General features: G+C 29.9%; 1 protein-coding gene across 1 annotated transcript; it reads right to left on the bottom strand.

The window, feature by feature from the left end:
* Positions 1 to 20,612: 20,612 nt before the first annotated feature.
* Positions 20,613 to 21,601, bottom strand: LOC113385162 (LDLR chaperone boca-like). Its single transcript, XM_026622983.1, has 3 exons — positions 21,375 to 21,601; positions 20,845 to 21,080; positions 20,613 to 20,776 (listed from the first exon to the last, which is right to left on the bottom strand). The coding sequence occupies exons 1-3, from the start codon at positions 21,528 to 21,530 to the stop codon at positions 20,617 to 20,619; spliced, it is 552 nt and encodes a 183-aa protein (XP_026478768.1). The 5' UTR covers positions 21,531 to 21,601; the 3' UTR covers positions 20,613 to 20,616.
* Positions 21,602 to 23,784: the final 2,183 nt, after the last annotated feature.

Below are 23,784 nucleotides of genomic sequence, written 5' to 3'. Positions count from 1 at the left end.
AATGCTATAGCATCCACGTCAAGTTTTACGCTTCTATTTTACGCAATGTGATTGCCCAAGATAATTAGTGACTACGGGAAAAGATAAGAGAATACAAAAATACTATTATCATATTTTATTCGTTATATACTAGATGGATGCTATAGCATACACGTCAAGTTTTACGCTTCTATTTTCGCAATGCGCTTACCCAAGGTAATTAGTGACTACGGGAAAAGATAAAATAGTACAAAAATACTATTATCATATTTTAATCGTTATATACTAGATGAATGCTATAGCATCCACGTCAAGTTTTACTCTACTATTTTACGCAACGTTATTGACCAAGGTAATTAGTGACTACGGCAAAAGATAACATAGTACAAAAATACTATTATCATTACTATATTAATCGTTATAGATGAATGCTATAGCATACACGTCAAGTATTACTCTACTATTTAACGCAATGTGCTTACCCAAGGTAACTATGGTAATAGATAAGATAATACGAAAATACTATTATCATATTTTAATCGTTATTAATGCTATAGCATCCACGTCAAATATTACGCTTGTATTTTACGCAATGTGCTTGAACAAGGTAATTAGTGACTACGGGAAAAGATAAGATAGTACGAAAATACTATTATCATATTTTAATTGTTATGAATGCTATAGCATCCACGTCAAGTTTTACGCTTCTATTTTACGCGCTAGCCAAAGATACGGGAAAAGATAATACAAAAATTCCTACAGAATCAGTTAAGGTTATATAAAATTAAAGAAATAATCATATTTTTGCAAAGATGGGTTATTTTGTAATTTGAACCTATTAATATCAAAATAGATATCAAAAAATAAATTTAAAAATTGAATAAAATTTTTTTTAAAAATTCAGTTTTTAAAATTTTTTAAAAACTTTGGTTTTCAAAGTGGTATTTTTTTAAGTTAGTATTTTCAGAGAAGTCATTTTTTCTCTATTTTCAAATTTTTCAAATGTTTTCACAACTTTCAAATTTTTTTTAATTTTATTTTTATTCTGCAATCTATAAAAATAATTACATTAAAAATTCTCAAAAAAATCTAGTTTACTTTTCTGAACTTTTGCAAGTTTTAAATTACGCTACGGGTAGTTCCAGCAAAGGCAAAATTGTTTGTTATATCCGAAATTTGATTAATCACCGTTTATAAGGGTAGTCAAATTATATTTTAATCGTCATATACTAGATGAATGCTATAGCATCCACGTCAAGTATTGAAGTTCTATTTTACGCAATTTGTTTGTCCAAAATAATAAGTGTCTACGGAAAAAGATAAGATGATACGAAAATACTATTATCATATTTTAATCGTTATATACTAGATGAATGCTATAGCATCCACATCGAGTATTACGCTTCTATTTTACGAAAGGCCAAGGTAATTACTGACTACGGGAAAGGATAAGATAATACGAAAATACTATTATCATATTTTAATCGTTATATACTAGATGAATGCTATATCATCCACGTCAAGTATTACTCTACTATTTTACGCCCATGGTAATTAGTGACTACGGGAAAGTACTTAAAGAATCGGTGATTAGGTTATATAAAATTAAATTCAAAATAATGGACTTAAATGCTATTGCATACATGACATTTTGCATCTTAATGAAAATGAATGCTATAGCATTCACATCCGCGAACGTGTTAAAAAAAATCTGATTTTTGTGTCAATTATCTCAGTCAGTAGCGTGCCCGATTTGCAAGCCAGCGATCCTCGGTTCGATTCCTGGCAATGACATAGAATTTGAAATGCTGAGTTAAAATTAAATAGAATTTGAATTGTTGATTGGAAATTGCATAGAAATATAAGTAAGAAGTTGAATTTAAAAAATTATTAATTTGAAATTAAATATGATTTGATTTGTTGAGTTGAATTTGAATTTAAATTTAAAAAATGGAAGTAAGAACAAAAGCCTGATTAGAATTGTAGAAGATTTAGATTTTTTAGATTTAAACGAAAAAGATGAATGAATGATGACGAATGAAGAAATCAGTTGTAAAATCAAAAAAGAAGGAAAATAGGATTTTTAAAGATAGTATAGAAATTAAAAATGAATTGTTATAGGTGGACAAATGTTCTTTTGAATTTTTATAGTATTTCCAACGGGTATTATAAAATCATAATATACATAACCAAAATGAAATGTTACACTCAATAAATTTTTATTGGCTACTTAATAGTCAGCACATCTTTCTCAATAAAAAAAATTTATTTGCGTTTGCTCAATAAAAATACTTGATTGCATATATAAATAGATATAATAATGAGTTAATAGCACTAATAATACTAATAAAATTGATGTACTTAATAAATTGTTACTGGTAATGTTATACACGGTGGACCTTTTAAAGTGATAATTATTTCTGAAAAAAATACATGAAAAAATTATATGACAAAATAATACATGAAAAAATTATTTATTTTAATTTCGAATATAATTTATTTTATTCAGTTTGGGGAGATATATTACAGCTAATTGAAATAAATAAATAAATATTAATGTTTTTTCATTTAATTTTTAGAGACAATTGATTTTACTACGAATTGCCCACATCGTATTTACTAGTGCCAGTAACATTTACTATTTTTAATTAAATAAGTAATTTTTTAAAAAGTAAATAACAAAAATTAAATTGATGATTTTTATGAATTAATTATGAAATGCATTTTAACTTACGTTCATTACATTTATCATGAACTAAAAATTTAAAACATTTAACATTAAACAATCAATTGTAAACAATTTGTCAGCATTCTCTGCTAAATGTAATTATTTTTATAGATTGCAGAATGAAGAAAAAATTTAAAAAAATAAGTTTTTTCGTTTTTCAAATAAAGTAGGAGTGTGAAATTTAATTATTTAAATAAATCATTTAAATTTTTGCAAAATACGGTTTATGATACAATATTTTAACTAACACTGCGCTACTGATAATGTTTATGAGTAAAAAAAAACTGAAAATGATATCAATAACTATAATTTTTAATCATAAAAATAAAATATAAAAATGCAATACTCAGGAATATTTTTAATAATGTTAATCCAATCAGATTACAAAATCCTGGTCATCATAGATCACATCACAACAAAAACTTTTCGATCTAACAAGTGCAAATAAATAAACTAATATTCGAAATAGTTAGATATTCAACCATTTCGTATCGACTTTCAAACGAACACTGAAGTGTAGGCATGTTGTCTGTTAATAAATCGGCGGCTAATAATATTCCAAAGAATGAATGAACGGAAAAAGTGCTACCGACTCAGTAGAGTAAAGTGTTAGTTTGTGTGGTTAGATATGTTTGTGTGAATTTCCTACATTTAGAACGGAATAACATTGTTGTCTAATATATTGGCTGGGTGAAAGGGTACAGTAGTACGGAACTGCGGAAAGGAAAACTTGCTGGTAATAGGTGGTCGACTGGGAGTTGTAAATTTTATTGACTTTCCGAAGATACGAGTTTAATTTGTCGAATTGCTCGTATGTTGAAACAATTTTTACCCTATACATTGAAATGCCATTAGTTCGTTCTAGCACTGTGGTTTTTGTTAAGTTTTTTTTGGATATTAATAAAAAATTTATTATTTATTAATTTAATTCGTTCCTGAGCCTTGGTGATATTGTGGAGCAAAGTTAGACATGTTTTGCTGAACAACTCCGATGCTCGTTTTGTTGCAACTTTTTCGTGAAGATTTGTATTCACAAACTTTTAGAGCTTAGAAGGCTTAAAAATTATTGCAAGGATCTTAAACCATTTTTCAACTCCTTTTGTTTAAACACAGTACATCGTTACTATAAAATTAATAATGATATATAATTGAGATAACTAACAAATAAAACAATTCACTATTATTATATAGCCAAATTATTTCTATGATAGGAAAAGCATTGTTACAGCTGACGATTTTTTTTATTTTTTCATTTTGCCAATAACATTTTTCGAGAAAAACCTTGTGTTTTAAATTTTGCTCATATGTCGAAGTGGTTTGCATCTCGAAACACTCGTAGGTCAGGTGACTCATAAGTCGGGGTGCCACTTGATAATGATAATAGAATGAAAACGAAATTAAGTTTCTAAAAATAATGTAATTTGCCTGTTTCAGAGAACAAAATCATAAAGAAAATTATAAGAAATAATATAAATTAGTGATGCAAATTAGTGGAAAGAGGAAATTATGTTTCTAAGAATATGTGTTATTGATTTCCTCGCGTTTCGAGTCCCATTTTGACTTTTTTCATTAGACAAAAGTACAAAAAAGTTTATAAGAGATAATATAAATTAGTGGTGCATGGTATCGTGCCTTAAGTTTAAAGAAATAAAATTTAGTAGTAAAATTAGTAAAATTTTTAAAAGCTTTAAATTTTTTGAAAATTGAAAAAATAGAATTTTTAATTATTTGAGAAAAATTCTCTTTTAAAAAATTTGATTTTTTTGTATGTTTTGAACTTCCTTGAAAATGTTGATTTTCTTAACTTTCCGTAGGGTAAATTATAGTAAAGGGCCGAAAATCGAAAATGAACATTTTTGCATATCTTAACGTTTCAGAGATTTTTGAACATTTTGGCATACCTTAGAAAAAATGGATGCGTGTGTGTGTTTTTTTTTTTGTACACGTTTTTTGGCGCAAGGATCAATCGATTGGATGGTTCAAAAAACATTCAATCATTCAATTCGTAATGATTGGGAAAAGAGGTGATTATTTTTTGGCAGTGGCACGTTTAGCCATTTCGAAGTTACAGAGCTAAATGTACAAAAATGGCAGTTTTTGAGAGAATTAAGCATCCGATCTGAATGATTTAAAAAACTTTCTGCTGGTGTTGACAAACAATTGGTTTTGAAAAAAAATATCTCAATTTTATTTTTCAAAAAAAAAATTCTTTTTGTATATCGAAAATAATTCAGATTATAATTTAAATTTACGCTAAAATTCTAAAGCCTTGCAAATCAGTTTATACAATTCTTATAAATAATAGGCAATGTCACAGTATTTATAATAATCTATTTGAAAACATTTAATATTCCTCGAACATTTCATTACGGTACGGGAAGTTCCAGCAATTTGCCTTAAGGCACGATGCCATACACCACTTGTTTTTTTTTAAGCAATCGCACTCCGTAGCTATTTTAAAGACAAATTTAAATATGGAAGTTCGTGAGCGCTGCGTCGCAATCTAGCAATTAAACATTATAAATCTTGGCATGAAACCCATAGAGATGTAATAAAATATTTGATAATTTGATGTTCAATGATAATTTTTGACCGTAAAATGGCACTTTTTTTTAGTTTTTTCATTACATCTTTAAAACAGCTATAGACTTGTTTTACCAAATATTTTATCAATTTTTCATTTTGTTAATACAAGTGAAATGCTTTTGAATCATTCAAATCGGATGCTGCGATTCTAGAATATTCACTTTTCAACCATCAGTCTTGTCCAAATAAACCAATGAAGTCTCATGAGTCTCTAAATAATGTCAAGATCATATTTATCATTTATCGTTCACAGTGGGCAATTTTGTCATCATCTGCACATACCAAGATGTTGTTGTCGGATTGCAGTTTTCTTTGTTCGTTTGTGATATGTGATGTGCAAAGTAAAGAAGTGAAAGCTTAAGTTGAAATGTGATTCACGTGTAACTGATGCACGGTATCGCACTTGTTGACAAATCACTCAAATGTAAATGATAAAATGTTCACTTTTCTGCTAATGACAAAGATTACGGCTCAAAAAAACCGCCAGACCTATTTCAAAAATTTAAAAGCCATTCGATGTATCTCGATGAGGACTATCGTTTGTCAGTTTTGCGCGACGATCAGCCAAGCCGTTTCTTTGTCAATCGCAGAAAAGTGGAACATTTTTAGTCCACGTTTTAGCCCGCAATTCTGAATCGATTTTGAAAATTCTAAAACCGTTCGAAAGACACAGGTTGGGAATCGACCTGATTAGCTTTTGGTAAAGATCGGCCGAGCCGTTTCTTGTAATAAAATGTTAAAAAAATGTATTTCGACGATTTTCATGAATATTTGTTTGACGGTAGATGCCTTAGTCTTATAGATCATACTAAAATATTACGGCTCTACCACAAGTCGTTTAATTTTAAAAATTCGTCAAAGTTTGCAAAAATTAGTATCGTTTTTTTGGCGTTTGTCAAAATTAAAACTTTCAAATTTCAAAAGTTTAAAAGCCAATCGATGTATTTTTATTTCGGCTAAGCCGTTTCTTTGTAAATAGCATAAAAGCACAAAAGTTTTAGCTCTCAACTCTGAACTGATTTAAAAAAATTAAAAACTGCTTGCAACGGTTGGGAATGATACTGATTAGTTTTAGGTTAAAATGTTCCGAGCCGTTTTCTTGAAATTAACTGTTGAAAGAAAATATTTGCCAATCTTATGAACATTTTTTGACAATAGATATCATGGTCTTATATAACATACTAAAATAATAAGGCCCTACGACAAATAGTTTAATGTTAAAAATTAATCAAAGTTTGAGAAAATATAGTCAAAATTTGTATCAAGTTGCTTATGTGATGTGATGAGACAAACATTTTCAATTCATTAAAATTTAAAATAATAAGCTACAATCTTAGGGCATGCAAGCACTAGTGTCTGTGCAATATAACCAATATAATTTCAGTTAATTTAAATGTGTTTGAGAAAATTCTATTATAAATCGCAATGTTTAATTGAAAGCGATAACTTTATTTTTGAAATAAATAGTTGAAAATGTTTACGAAATATCTGAATTTTAAATTCGATTGATTAAGTCAATTCTTATACATTTTGGGAAGAAACTTGACTTAAGCCTAGATGCCACTTTCAACTAGTTTGAAAAAATAAACGTCAACGAAAGATAGAAAAAATCAGTCCCCACATACTTATACATATCTTTCTTTCAAATTTGATCTCTTGAAAACTTGAGACTTGACTTGAAACGTCGAGGAAAACCAACTTCTCCTTCGGGAAGTTAAAAATTTTTTTGCAACATTCTCACGTTCCATGAATATATATTTCGAAAATTGCTCATAAAAGTATTGGTGCTTTCGAATCATGAAAGTGGACGATTTATCTTTAAATTATTAGGCGCAACAGGCATCTTGTCTTAAACAAAAATTCTTTTATTCAAGCATTAGTGCCATACATTCATACCGTTAAATGGGCTAGTGACTTATTATTATTCCTAAGAATTATTTTACGATTATGTATAGAAACGTGATTGGATTTTATGATGATCCGTTAACTGTTTAATAAACTTATAACGGACCTAAGGCATTGCACGTGTCATCAACAAAGGCCTATGGTGATATTAAAACCTAAAAGGCATTGATGTGGAAATGAAGCAAATGCATTTATATAAAATTTAATTCCAAGAGAAAATTGAGGAATTGATGAAAGAACACTCATGACGCAAAAGTTGTACTAAACAATTTTCTATTTAATTCAATAGATAATTTTTAGGAGAAGTTTGTTTTCGAGGGAAAATTCCATTCGCTAATTTTATGTTTTCTCGACGTTTTATGTCATGCGACCAAATTTGGAAAACGTGTGTGTGTGTGTGCAATTTTATAACCAAATTTTCAAAAATTCTTTGCAATTTTTGGTTGGAAAATTTTTGTCATTTTCAAACGTCAACCAAAACAAGAGAATTGACATTTACAAATGAATATTGTTAATATTATTTTAATTATTTTATTTTAATTTATTACCAAGTTTACTTTAATTTAATACTAGTATTTAAAATTACAAATCATGAGTAGAACGCTGCATATTATAGAGATAGAAGTAAGAATTCATTATTTTTTTAACAAAAATTTTGTTTAAACTAGTAGCCTTGTGTTTCTTGGTAAGTTTTGTTTAACGAATCAATTACGTTAAAATAACACAAATTCAAAATTCTAAAAAATATAAATAAAAATTGTTCGGTACTTTTTTCGACTTTAATAAATTCACAACTATTATGACATGTCAAAACGAACAGAAATACTGTTTATGAAAGGGGTATGTTAAATTTCTTAATTTTAAAACTTATGGTATTCATATTTTTTTAGCGTTTCATGGGGTAAGTTACAACAATCCTCCAAAAATCAAAAATGAATTTTTTGCGTTTCTTTACGTATTTCGGACCAATCGGATTTTAATGATCAATGTCTCTAGTTAGGAATACATGTCAATTACTTTTTACCAAAGGCAGGTCCAGCCGTTTAGGAGATACTCACATTATTTTTTTCAGCAAACAAGTTCTTGGTCCGATGTTAGTGTAGACGGTGACGATCTATCATTTTCTTCCAATGAGGTGATACCGATATTGGTTCCCAAGGGAACCAGATCATCTAAAAAATCTAGAACTTCGGCACCAGTAAAAGTAAGTAGTATTAATAATTTAACTTTTTTCAAATTTGTAATTTCATTTTTTGTTTTGTTAGCCCAAAGATGAAGTTTACACGAGTTCTTCTCACGTGCGCAGCAATAGCTGTTTTCCTGCGATAAATGATCAAGAACGATTTTGTTATCGTCAAAGTAGACTGGTAAAATATTTTTAATTGTAATATCATTAATTTTGCTTTTTTCTGCTAGTACAATTTACCAAAATCTACAATTGTCAGACTTTGTTTATACAAAAAAATGTTCTAGACCAGAGCTAACCCCTAACTTGCTTCAGACCACTTCGAGCTTGTTGTCCCCGTTTTTTTTAAAAAAGCTTTTTTTTGAAACTAGTATTTTTCAAAAACAGTCTAGATTTATCCAAAGTTTGCTTTTGAATTTGCTCCTTATCTCAAATCTAAATCTTTTCTTACACATAAAAGAGTGTTCATAAGGTTCACAAGAGATTGAAGTAGAACTTTTTTGCTATTCAAAAGAAAAATAAATACAGTTTTTCCTGATGAATTAGAATTTAAGTAAGTCAGACGTAACCAAATTCATTTCTATTGTCAGTTTCATATCGTAGAGTAACCCTCTGGTCAAGCCTAAAGAAGTTCTACTTAAAAAATCAAGACCAGAGTTAACTTCCAGTTCGTTTCAGAATTGCTTCAAGCTGGTAGTCACTGGTTCATTCAAGTGTTTAAAACTTTTACCTTCTGGTTTTTCCCAAAATTTGTTTTTTGTAAACTGATTCTTTCAAAAACAGTTTTTAGATTCTTTCAAAGTTTGCTTTTGAATTTACTCTTTATCTCGAATATTTTTCTACACAAAAAACAGCACAAGTGACTGAAGTAAAATTTTTTGCTATTCAAAAAAATAAAAAATATCGATTTTCTTGTACGATCAATTGCTCCAACTCTATTCAAATATTATCATCAGCCAATGGGGAATCAGAATGTAAGAAAGTCAGACGTAATAACCTTCTTTCCTATTATCAATTTCATATCGTAGAGTTACCCAAGTTACCCAGTTACTCCCGAGCTTAAAAAGTTCTACTTCAAAAATCAATTAAGAATTGCTTCACATTTGTAGTTACTGGTTCATTCAAGTCATCTTTCTGAAACCTTTACCTTCTTGTTTCTACCAAAGTTTGTTTTTCGTAACAAAAATTTCTGAACGTGTGATTATTTAAATGTATTTTTTTATCTAGGCAGGAGGAGGAGGAGTCTGTGATACCTGCTCTCTGCTGCAGGAGCAATATGAAAAACGTATGATTCACCTGAAGCAAGAAGTCGCAAGATTGACCGCCGAAAATAGTGAACTACGGTAAGCAGTAGTATTTTTTTCAGTTGCTATTTCAGTAAACTGTGTATCTTTTTAACTTCACTTAAGGTAGTTATAGTAATGGGCCGAAAATGAAAAATGAAAATTTTTGCATTTCTCGGCATTTTGAAGGTTTCTAAACATTTTGGCATACCCCAGAAAAAATTAATGTGTGTGTGGTGTGTGTTTTGTGTGTCCGCATTTTTTTGGCCACGTTTTCGGGCGCATGGATCAACCGACTTGAATGGTTTACAAAACATTCGATCCCTATTGATAGGGCTGATTAGTTCTTGGCAAAGGCAGGTCCAGCCATTAAGGAGATACGGAGCAAAGAGTGCAGAAAATATAAATCGAGTTTTTGAGAGAACAGAGTATCGGATCTGAATGATCTATAAAACATTCAATTTGTAATGATTGGGAGAAGAGGTGATTAGTTTTTGGCAAAGACAGGTCTCGTCATTTCGAAGATACAGAGCTAGATGTGCAAAAAATGGCAGTTTTCGAGTGAACTAAGCGTCCGATTTGAATGATCTAAAAACTTTCTGCTTGTATTGACAAAACAATTGCTTTTGAGGATAAAAAATTATTAAATTTATTTTTATTTTCCATAAAATATTTTTGTAATTTTGGATTAAAAATTCAAAAAATTACCCAGGCTAAGCAGAGTCTAAGCGCCACTCTGGTGCAAATGTTTACCCAAGTGCGTTTAGACTGTTTTAATTTTCCAATTTTGTGAAAAAACCATTGAAAAATGTAAAAATGCCGCCAAGCTAAGCACAGTATAAGTGAAAATGTCGCACAGAATTATTTGCAAATGCATGTTTAGACTGTGACTATACGGGAGCACTTTTTAAATTTTGTGTAAATTAGGCAACTATTTTTTTGAAATTGAATTCGAAATGCAATGACGATTGTTGATGTTCTGGGGATAAATTGATTTATGATTTACATTTGTTTCGCTCAGATATAACAAGATAACAAAAATAATGAAAGTTACAGTATTTGTAATAATATATTTGAAAACGTTTAAAATATCTCGAATATTTCATTACGGTACGGGAAGTTGCAGCAATTTGCCTTAAGGCACGATGCCATACACCACTAGTTATAAATAAAATTTGTGTATGCCAAATTAGGACTATCACATTAATTTAATTTTTCACAGATGTGAGTTGAAGACAACCAATGATGATGTGTTGAGAAAAGTAACCGAAACCGGACAAAACATGGATCAACTAACAGAGGGTGTGATGATTTTGAAAGACTCTTTGCTGGTATGTATAGCTCGAATATTCAATTGCGGTACTAGAAGTTCCAACAATTTCCTACTAGTTGCATTTTTTCATATAACAGCGTTGTCACTCGGAAATCGCCAGTCAATGGACATTTTCTCTGCACCAAATTGTTGAAAAACTGGAAGTTATACAGCGTGAAGGATCACGATTAGTGCACAGTATGATCGATCTGGTTACCAGAATAGAGATGTCCAATAGGAGAGAGGTAATGTATATATATAAAATTCATACCTGTTAAAATATATTGAAAATTTTAAAACTTCAATAAAAACTTCAATAAAATTCATACCTGTTAAAATATATTGAAAATTTTAAAACTTTAATATTTTAAATATAAGCTGAGATTTTTAATGTTGCTTATAATCTAAGGTGGATAAAAGTACATAGTGTGAGCTAAAAAAATTTGAAATTGATTCAGCAGTTTAGGAGTGCATTAAGGACCAACATCGTGACACGTACTATATACTTGATATATTTTTATTACTAGGATTACAAAGATTTCAATCCACTAGGGTTTGTCAATTTCAATCACTAGGGGTAAATACTAGGGTTTGTCGGTTTTCAAAAACCGTTTTTTTGGCGAAAATTATGGAATTCAAAAACCGTTTCAAAAAACGGTTTTCACTGTATAAAGGAAAATAAATATAGCCAAATATAAAAGATAGATGAAAGCGTTTTGATTCTTGAAATCATATCGGTTCATTAGCATTTGGAATCTTATCAGTCTGCAATGGTTCCCAGAAAGGCTTTGTATATATTAATTTAAGTTTTTGTACCAGCGTATATATTAATTTGAACCAGTGTGACTTCTTCTTGAAGAAGTAACTTCCTCTACTCAAACTTAAAAACAGAGCTTTAAACCCTAGAAGCCATAAGTAAAAGAACAAAAAACTTAGAATTATTATATCAGGCTTTGAAAACAATTAAGCATAATTTGGTCGCAAGTATGAGAGTATTTTCTATTTCAGGAAATTTTGTAAGTAAACATGAATCTAATATTTTTTAATTTTTTTTAAGTTAAGGGGGTATTCTAGTGTAGAAATTCAAAAAAATCGATTTTTTTTTCATATTTTCAAAGTTCAACTATCTAAGAATATGGGTACGAGAAGGTTTTTGAAAATTTGAATTATTTTCGGAGATATAGGCATTTTACTGACTTGGTCTCCATACTGGTTTGGCTTCACGCAAAATTTTAAATGCGTTTTTCTCAGAACTTACTTTTTCAGTACTCTTGTCACGATTTTTGGAGTTCTACTCGACCAATTTATTTGAAATTTTCAGAGAGTCTTGTTTATAGATCTATCTATAGTCTGAACTAGAATCATCCCGAAATTCCTATTTTTACTATTTTTAAAAAATTCGAGAAACTCAAAAAAACTAAAAAAAAACCTTTTTTTTTCAAACAGTCGCCAATTTGTGAAAAAAATTTTTTTTTACTCATCGCTAGTTCAGCCGATTGCGACAACATTGTAGATTAATAATCTTTTTATTTTTTGCATTTTCGATGGCTAGGAGGGCTGAAATCATGTCAAGACTGAGGTGCCAATTAATTTTTGTTTTGTATTTTAATAATATTAATAAACAAGTGGTAAAAAAATGGTAAAAAAATGGATAGTAAAAACATTCATTGTTTTCTTTTACGACACTTTAAAAATGACCTAAAATTCATCGCTCTACACTAGAATACCCCCTTAATGAATGTTTTTTATTTAAAAATGTAATATTTTCATCTATTCGAAAACTTCCCTTTCACTATCATAAAAATATTTTCATTCTTATGTGTGAAAATGATGCATAAATAACGAATAATTATTTTCAAAATTATTTATCAAAATAAACTATTATTTTTAGTTCTACTAATTAAAATTAAAATAATTTTGTTTACTATCCTTAAACTTGAATAATAAATAAATTCAGTCAAATACTGCTCTAAATCACAATAAATTTGCGGATAAATTACAGAATATTCGAGCAAAAATTTATTTACTATATAAAATTCGAAAACCGACTAAGACCGGTTTTTTAGTAAAATCAAAATTCGAAAACCGGTTTTCTGGAATGTCGGTTTTTGTATAAACCCTAGTAAATACTGACTTTTATCTATTTTTTCTATAATTGTCTTCTTTAGGCATGCACCCGCTCCGTCTCGTATAAATATCATCAAGATGAAACTTCGGAAGATGAACCAGTCCGCCTGAGTTCTGCTGCTGCAGCAGCCACAAATCCACGTTCAGTTGGAAGAAGTGCAATTATGGAAAGAGCTGTAAGGGAAGACGTCATGAAGGAGAGGGACATTAGAAGAATTCGAGCCATTTTGGAGGATTTCAAGCGATTGGGCAATGATTTGAGGATGATGGGAAGGACATTCGAGGACAGAATGGGCAGGACGATGGAGGCTTACAAGTAATAATAATAAATAGTACTATTCTCAGCCATTATTTATTAACTTCCCGAAGGAGAAGTTTGTTTTCATCAAAAATCCGATTCGCTAATTTTATGTTTTCTCGACGTTTCAAGCCATTCTGAATCGAATGAGACCAAATTTGGAAAAAGTATGTGTGTGTGTGTGTATGTGTGTGTGTGCGTGTATGTGAACAGATTTTTTGCCGTAAATCGACGATTTCTCAAAAACGGCTTGGCCTATTTCAAAAATTTGAAAGCCATTCAATGTATCACGATGAGGACTAGCGTTTATCAATTTTGCGCGACTATCAGCCAAGTCGTTTTTTTTTTGTAAATAGCAGAAAAGTGAAAAAAATTTCGTCCACGTTTTAGCCCGCAGTTCTGAATCGATTTTGAAAATTTAAAAACCGTTCGAAAGATATTAATTGGGAATCGTGCTGATGAGTTTTTGGTAGAGATCGGCCGGGCCGTTTTCTTGTAATAAAGTGTTTAAAAAAATTCCACGATTTTTATTATTATTTTTTTGACAGTAGATATCATAGTCTTCCAGATCATACTAAAATATTACAGCCCTACGACGACTCGTTTAGCTTTAAAAATTCGTCAAAGTTTGCAAAAATTAGTATCGTTTTTTGGCATTTGACAAAACTAGACCTTTTATCGACGAATGCTCAAAAACGCCTGAACCGATTTCAGGAATTTAAAAACCATTTGATGTGTCTTAATGAGGACTATCGCTTGTCAGTTTTGTGCGACAATCGGCCGAGCCGTTTCTTTGAAATTTGGAAAAAAGTGTTAAACTTTTCGTCCACATTTAAGCTCATACTACTGAACCGATTTTAAAAAATCAAAAACTTTTCGAAAGATATTAGTTGGGAATGATACTGATCAGTTTTAGGTGAAAATCTACCGAGCCGTTTTTTTGTAATTCGTTATTGAAAAAAAATTGAGCCGATTTTTATGAAACTTTTTTTGATGATATATATCATGGTCTTATACAAATTATTGAAATATTACGGCCTTACGACATGTAGTTTAATTTTAAAAATACATCAAACTTTGAGAAAATGAGTAGTTTTTTTGACGTTTGTTAAAATTAAAAGTAGACGATTTACTTGGTTTAACGATACTAAACCATTAAAATCCTACGGCAACTGGTTCAATTAAAAAAAATATTGAATTTTGAAAATTTGCTTTCAGAAAATACTCCGAGTTAACATGTTCGTTCGTTTTCAATTATGTGTAATATTGTAAATCCACTCGAAATACTTTTAATCACTCATAAATTGATTTATATTTTATTGATAAAGTCGATTATTTACACATATCGGGAAGTCCATGTAACTTGCCTCAAGGCAAAATACCAATACCAACTAGTTTGTTATTATATCACTTTATCTATTTTAGGAAAGTAATGGATAACAAGGAGGAGGACATTAGCTTAATTCGAAACCGTTGCGACAGTTTGATAGAATGCCTTCAGCAAACCCGCATAGCGTTTGGTTTGGGTCCACTGCAAGAGACTGAATCAAAAAGTCAGCAGAGCCAAACCAGTGGACCAAGTCAACTAAGTCAGCAAAGTCAAATAGTTCAACCAAGTCAAAGTACAGAAACAAGAGACACCCAAGGGTTAACTGTAGAAGATGGTGAAGGTGGTGCAGCTGGTGATAATGCAGCTTTGGTACGATCAGCTGACGAAATGACAAAACAGGAGAAGGAAAATGGTAACCCATTAATAATTATTAACATACAATATAGTATTGCCTTAATCTATAATTTAAAAATGAATCGCAAAATGTGTTGGTAAGCGCATAACGCAACAACGCCTGGACCAATTTGGCCAATTCTTTTTTTAAAATGTTCATTGAAGTCCAAGGATGGTTCTTACGGCGAGAAAAAATCCTAAAAACAGCCCTTTTCTTCTTCTCATAAAAACGTTTTCTAACTAAAACTTTCAATTTGAGCTTTATTGTTATTGAAGTTCATATTAAATTACAAGCACTCACTGTATACTCCTTCTAAACGATTATTTTAATATTGATATTAAACGATTGATGAATCTTTCTGAAGTTTATGGAAATTTTTTAGGATGTATGTGATTATAAAGTACTGGAATGTATGTGCAATATTGTAGAAATAAATGGAAAAAATTGCAAAAAACGACATGTCAGTGTTTGCATTGAAAATAAATGTAAACTATCATCTGCCAAAAATTTCAATTTACTTATGAACCTAGAGAATATTAGAATATGTATGATAACTTTATGATTCTGAATATGAAAAATGTCTACATTATTATTGCCGAAAAGCAGCTGAGATGTGCCAAAAATTAAAATAATACAAAATACAGTATATGTATGGCAGATTGAATTATACACATATGAACAAATATGGCAAATTAATTCACTTAAAATATGAAATTTAGTATTAATCAGCCTACCTTTAATGCGATGCATACGAAAAATGCGAGCGCGTGCCTTAGGGGGCGCCAACACAAGATTCGGATATTAAATTTTCTATATAGTTTTTTTTTTCAATATATAATTTCTTTGCATCTTTTACTAATCTTTCCACAATATTTTTAAAATTCATAAAAAGTTTACTTAGAACAACAAATGGGAAAATAGAGATGAATACATACAATTCGGCCCTCACGATATCGATTAGGAGAAGTTTAAGATGCAATTTTGGATATCTTAAATAATAAAAAATTAAATTAATTTGATCCAACATGAAGTACCAGTGTTATGTTCTGGTTATGGTTGTGTTATACCGTTTAAAAGACTTCTATTTCCAATAGAGTTTACTCATATTATAAATGTATATGCATTTTCGCGTGAAGAATAATTTAAAAAACAATAATTATTATTTTTAGGTAAACGGTAAATATTAGTATATTATATTAAAAAAATGTAGTCATGGGTACAGGACAACGTCTGTCGGGTCATCTAGTATATATAATCTTTGATTATACTTTTATCTTTTCAGAGAACATCAGTACAGAACTAACAGAGAAATTATTAAGCTTGCAGTCATACGTGAAGGTACTCCTAATATAGCTAATTTAATATTTATATTACTATTAATAATGAATATTATTATTTTTTTAGGAAATGGAGAGGACAAGAGAGCGGAATTCAAGGAAAAGTGAAAGGAGAATTTCTCGTCTTATGGAACAATTGCAGGCCAAAAGTCACGCCATTGATGTGCATTTGACAATGCAACGGGTGAGTCAATTTTAAAAATATAATACATACTAGTTGTAAGTGGCATTCTGCATTAAGGCAAGTTGCATGAACTTTGCGATACGTTAATCAATAAGATATTTAGCCAATTAGGAAAAGTGTTTATCTGTCCATTTCGAAAATAAAATTTTTGCTTTACTAAAAAATAATCAATGGTATTTCCAATTGATGTCTTGATTTGTTTACATTTCATTTTTTATACTTTTCTGTTAATCTTAAGAAACCGGCTTCCCTGATAATCGTGCAAAATTAACCGATGCTATTCCTGATCTTGATACTTGATGGCTCTTAAATTTTTAAAATCGGTTCAGCCATTTTTGAGGAAACGTCGACAAATGGTCTAACTTATAAATATAATTCAGTTGATGACTAGGCTTTTATCAGATTTGAACTGAATAATTGTTAGATTCATATTGGATTGTTACAAGATAGATTGCTATTAAATTTATACTAGATTATTTAAGTCTCATAAGATCCAGAATGACTTAAAACGTCGAGAAAACACAAAATTAACAAGACGAATTTTTTTTAGCAAACTTTAACTTTGCGTAGGGTAAGTTATAGTAGTCACCAAAAAAATAAAACTTTATGTTTTAGAGGTTTCTGAACATTAAGAAAATATGGATGTATGTGTGTGTGTGTGTTCAGATACAAATTTTCGTCGACGTTTTCGGAAACACGGTTCAACCGATTTCAATGATTAAAAAAACATTCGATTTCTATTGATAAGAAGACGTGCTCATTAGTTTTTGGCAAAGACAGGTCCAACAGTTTCGAAGATACGGGGCAAAAAGTGCCAAAAGCGGTAACTCAGTTTTTAAGAAACCGGAGCAACCGATTTTAATAATTTAGAAAACAGTTTACTTGTATTGACAAGATGAAGAACTGTTCAAGTTTTGGCAAGGCAGATCTAGCGGTTCTGGAGATACAGTAAAAAATGTAAAAAATCTCCAAAATAATTCAAAATATAAAAATCAAATCTTTATTTTTTCAAAGTCTTTTTTTCAAAAATTTAAAATTTTTCAAAAATGGAATTTTTTCAAAGTTTAAATTTTTTTTAATGTTTTAAGAAAAAAGTTAGTACGGGAAGTGTCAGCAGCAATTTGACTTAAGGCACGATGCCATGATTGCCATGCACCACTAGTTCTTTAACAAGTTAATACCCATTGAGTCTATATATTTTATTCCCTTTAGGGAAATATTTCTCTTACACCTAGTTGATTTTTATATTCGGTTTAATATTTTCGTAGGCCGAAATTGTATTTGAACTAAAAGCTGCTCACCAGTCAGAAATTGAACGAATCACAAAAGAGTTGCAAGATAAATATCGTCAATTTTTGCAGGAGTTGAGAGTTCAATCGGAAGAAGAAATCGAACAACAGGTTAGAAATTATTTGGAAATTTTTTATATGCGTAGTCTAAGATCAGGGGTAAGGTGGTTGCTTAAGTCGTACCTCAGATATATTTAGTCCCATTAAATGAAACTATTCAGTTGTGTAAAGAAATCGATTTAACCAGATAAATGTACATGTTAAATGTTAAATTTGTGATATCCGAATAGAGGTCATGATGAATATATTCGTCAAGCATAGGGTAGTTTGCACTGGTAAGGCATGGGTTTATTTTACAATATTGAAAAATGTTATTACTACATTTTACTTTTTTGTAATAGGTTGATAACTAAAAACGGATTGAATTCAATAAAATTTTATACATCTGAATATTCCACTCAACCTTGTTGATATTCGAAAAAGTGTTTAATAAAAAGCAAACTATTTACAAAATAAATAGTATAAAATGTTCATGCAACTTGCCTTCAGGTAATAATTCTACTTACAACTACTCATTGTATCTAGTCATTGCTTCTTATATATTTTGTTTGTTTCAAACATTTCAATTTAATAAGGAAATGGTCAATTTTTCATGTCCAGTGGCGGATTAAGCTTACTGCCGTCCTAGGCCCTATCTAATAGTACGACTTAAGGAGGCGCCCATTAATCACATGAGATTTTTAGGGGCAGGGGGAGTTGACAAAAAATCACAAAATATCACGTGGGAAGGGGGGATCTAGTAAGAGGATATTAGGTGTTTTTATTTTTTACCTGATTTTTCTAAAAAAAATCAAAAATTTTCCGATTTTTTCGTGAATTCGAAAATTTTTTACGAAAAATTTTTTATGGCTAAAAAGGGGAGGGGGGCTAATTTTAAATATCACTACGTATCACCAAGGGAAAGCAGGGGGCGGGAGTCCCAAAATCCTTAAAAAATCGATCACGTGATTAATGGACGCCTCCTAAGCATCCTTACCCTTTGATAATTATTATATAATATAAAGTGTAAGGGCTGATACTCAATATTTTTCAGCGAAGAGAAATAAATCATCTCAAGTATCAATTGAGAATAAAAGACGTAACTGAGAGTAACAACAATCCGAGTTGAAGACTTTTTAACAATCATTGTTTTTAATTTTTTAAAACAGTTTTTCTGTATACAAAATATATATTCATGTTTATAGTTGTTATTTTTTTGTTTGTGCTTTCATGTTTCATAACGGAATCACTTTTCTATAATAATTATAAGGACCTAAAATATTTTCTTGGGGGGTTTTCTTTTCAAACGGGTTGGCCGATCCTGGTTCGAAACTAATTTATAAAATAGATTTAGAATTTTTTGCTAAAAAGCGGTTTCTTATTTAGTAATGGCCAAAAAATCGAAAATGAAATTGTTTATATATCTTTACGTTTTAGAAGTTTCTGAACATTTTAGCATACCTTAAAAAAAATTGATGTATGTATGTGTATATGTGTGTGTGTGTTACAAATTTTCGTCGACGATTTTGTCAACACGGATTAACCAATTTGAGTAATTCAAAAAACATTCGATTCCTACTGATAAGGAGACATGCTGATTAGTTTTTGACAAAGACAGGTCTAGCCCTTTCGGAGATACGGGGCAGAAAGTGCCAAAAATGGCATTTCAGTTTTTGAGAGATCGGAGCATTCGATTAGAATGATTCAAAAAACATTTTACTTGTATTGACGAAATGAACAACTGGTAAAATTTTTGTAAAGGTAGGTCCAGCGTTTCCGGAGATCCAATGAAAAAAAGTGAAAAATAATGTCATTTGGTGGTCAAAAATGAGCAGTAGACATATGTATATGGTATTATCAGGTATTTTATAAAGATTATAATAATAAGTACAAATGTGTACATTTATATGGGTTCCGTACCAATGTTTACACGTTTTAGACGACTACGCGGCGCTTACGCGCTTTGATAATTCGACTCCAAATCAGCTATGCAGCGATTGCTTAAAAAAGTTCAAAATTTTCAGAAAAGTCAAATTTTTTCAAAAATTTCTTAGAAATTTGATTTTTTCAAGGTTTTGCAAAGTTTTTTTTTTTAATAATTAAGTTTTCGGTACGGAAAGTTCTAGCAATTTGCCTTAAGGCACGACTAGTTTATTTTAGAAAAACGACTCAGATAAAAAAATGGTTTTTAAATTGGTAAAAAGGTCAAAAATTGGTTCACACATAATTTCTCCAAATTTGGTGAGTTTTGGCTCAGAATGGCTTCAAACGTCGAGAAAACTTAAAATTATCAAATTGAATTTTTTGGAGGAAAGCAAACTTTGGGAAGTAAATAAGAAACAGAAATTAAGAAAACTATTTTATTTACATATTATATTAAATGCAAATCTGTTTTCATTCAAGATAAAGATATATATATATAAAAATAGCAAATTTTTTTCATTATAAATAAATACATCATTTCTATTTTCTTATAAAGAAGTATATCTACAAATAAATGGTTCTATAAAAGTAAAAAATCAACTAATCTCTGAGATACTTGAAAAAACATTATTTTTAATAAATTAATATCATACATAATAGATCATAAAGATAGAATTTCAAATCCATTTTATAGATTATAATTATAATATATTATATTATAATTCTTCTTTAGCTGAAGAATATTTACCAGGATATACTTTATTTTCAATTGTAACATCTTTACATCTTTCTTGTTCCACTAAAAAGTCTTTTGCAGGCCAAGCTTGAGAACCATCTTTAAACATAAATATAGCCCTGTCATCGCTAACCATATATCTGCAACAAAAGAAAAAGAATTTGTATTATTAACTATCTCAATAATAATTTTCAATTATTATTTTCACCTTTCTGCTTGTATATGACTATTCCATAGACTGCCCTGCCACAATTTAGTGATGGTTTCGGCTTCTTCTTGTGTTGGATTTCCACTGACTTGTACGAATGCCATCAAAGTCTTGCCTTTTTTGGAAGCCTTTAGTATGTTTTCGGGGTTGCTCATATCGATGTTGCTTATGTCGATCTTTGGATCAGGTCTGAGATGTTCGGGCAATTCGTCTTCTGGAAGGGGTTCTTCATCTTCCTAAAGGGGAAGTAGACTTATGATAACAGAAATTAATGTAAGAAAAAAAGTGCTTCTTTTATTTGTAGAATCTTCATTTGAGAACTATGACTAACTGTTTGGGCAAGCCTAGACTTTTTGTCCAATAAAATGTACAGACTTAATCGACTAATATCAAGTGAGGTATCTTTTGGGTTCAATGAGCCATTGTAAGGAAATTTCAATGTATTCTTACTACATTGTGCTCTCAATGGTTTGCTTATTATAAACTGAGCAAAAATAATACATTACTAAAAACAAATCTATTATCCTTACTTCCCATTGATCCAGTAACCTCTCCATGTCGGCATCACTAAAATCCCGAATATCCTTCTGTGCCCATTTTGGTTTTTCGCCTTCTTTCGATTTTTTACTGTGTACTCCACACAGAATTAATAATCCATAAATTAATAATACCTTGTACAAATGCATGATAACTGTAAGTTTAATTTCAAATGTCAAATAGGTTAGAACTGTTCGTGAGTTGTGTTTGACATTATACCGGCCACAGACCACAGAATGTTTTTTGTATAGATGCGCAACCTGGCGTGTTTTCGCCATGGCCTCCATAGAGTACTCAAATGTATTCTCATAAATATTAATAATAACTAGTTGGGCATCGTACCTAAAGATAAATTGCTGGAACTTTCCGTACCGTAATTAAACATTCGAGAAATGAAAGTAATCAATAATTGTTTTGAATAATTTCAAATAGATTATTTATTATAAAAACATACTGCAAATTTATATGTGCTTTTAAAATTAGAGGACGAGCGTATTTAACAAACAACTTTGTGTATGTTTATAAGAAATTTGTTCATTTTAATTCAATTTTTTTTTGATAACTTAGATACTTTTTGAAAATTTAGTTTTTTTTGGAAATGAAAAATTTCGAAAATTTTAATATTTGAAACACTTTGAATTTTTTTAAAAAAATTTTCAAATTTTCTGTAAAAGCATTTTTTGCACACCGTCTTCTCAAGCAAAAGGTTTCTTGAATTAATCTAATCGGATTATCCGTTCTCTCAAAAACTGCATAACCATTTTTACACCCTTTGCGCTCCATACCTCTGAAACGGCAAAATTGCCTTTTGCAAAAACGCCTCGCGATCCAAAATTTTTTTCCCAAAATTTTTCTCCAAAAATTTTTTTGACCAAATATTTTTTGACCAAAATTTTTATTCCCAAAATTTTTTGAGCCGAAAATTTTTTGACCAAAATTTTTTTTCCAAAAATTTTTTTGACCAAAATTTTTATTCCCAAAATTTTTTTGACCAAAATCTTTTGGGCCAAAATTTTTTTGACCAAAATTTTTTTGACCAAAATTTTATTGACAAACATTTTTTTGACTAAAATTTTTTTTCCCAAATTTTTTGACCAAAATTTTTTTTCCTAAAATTTTTTTTCGAAAATTTTTTGGCCAAAATTTTTTTGACCAAATTTTTTTTTCCAAATTTTTTGGATCAAAATTTTTGGGCCACAAATTTTTTGGACCAAAATTTTTTGGACCAAAAATTTTTGGACCAAATTTTTTTTCCCGAATTTTTTTGACTAAATTTTTTTGACCAAAAATTTTTTTTGACCAAAAATTTTTTTGACCAAAATTTATTTGACCTAAATTTTTTGGGCCAAAAATTTTTTGACCAAAATTTTTTGACCGCTCCATACCTCTGAAACGGCAAAATTGCCTTTTGCAAAAACGCCTCGTGATCGAGTACGACCCGAATCATGAGGGCATTTGCTTGAACCATCTACGTATATTTTAAAATTAAAAATGTTGGTACGGAACTTATGTCTAATGAACATTTTTGACCGCCAAATGGCATTTTTAACTTCTCGTAGGGCAAGTTATAGTAATAGCAAAAAAATCGAAAATGAAAAGTTTTATATCTTCACGTTTCAAAACCTTTTGAACATTTTGGCATACCTTAGAAAAAATTGATGTATGTGTGTGTGTGTATGTGTGCGTGTGCGGATATAAATTTTTGTCGACGATTTCGGGAACACGGATGAAGCGATTTGAATAATTCAAAAAACATTCGAATTGTATTGATAAGGAGACGTGCTGATTAGTTTTTGGCAAAAGCAGGTCTAGCCGTTTCAAAGATATGGGGCAAAAAGTGCCAAAAACGGTACCTCAGTTTTTAAGAGAACGGAGCGTCCGATTTTAATAATTCAAAAAACATTATACTTGTATTGACAAGATGAAGAATTAATCAAATTTTTATAAGGGCAGGTCTAGCGGTTTCGGAGATCTAACGAAAAAACTAAAAAAAACGGCATTTGGCGGTCAAAAATGATCATCAGACATATGCACATCAAATTATCAGATATTTTATAGAGATTTTAACAATAAGTATAAATTTTGTTTACATTCCTATGGGTTCCGTATCAATGTTTATCCGTTAGACAGCTACGCGGCGCTTACGCGCTTTATACTTTGTCTCTATGCAGTTAAAGCAGTACGATTGCTTTGAAAAAAAGTTCAGATCTTCCAAAATATGTCAAAAAAAAATTTTTAAAAAAAATTATTTTTCAAAAAAAAAATTTAAAAAAAAATTTTTTTTTTCAAAAAAAAGTAATTTTTTGTACAATTTATAGTTTCTCAAAAATCTTATTTTTTCGAAGTAAATTTTTTTCCAAAATGTTAATCGTTTTTAAAAAAATAATATTTTTTGGTACGGGA

Source organism: Ctenocephalides felis, unplaced genomic scaffold (genome assembly GCF_003426905.1).
Source record: "Ctenocephalides felis isolate EL2017-DRISC unplaced genomic scaffold, ASM342690v1 CF-g0.4_SCAFFOLD_03571, whole genome shotgun sequence".
In the NCBI taxonomy this organism is placed as follows: Eukaryota; Metazoa; Arthropoda; class Insecta; order Siphonaptera; family Pulicidae; genus Ctenocephalides; species Ctenocephalides felis.
This window is presented reverse-complemented; position numbering and strand designations above follow the sequence as displayed.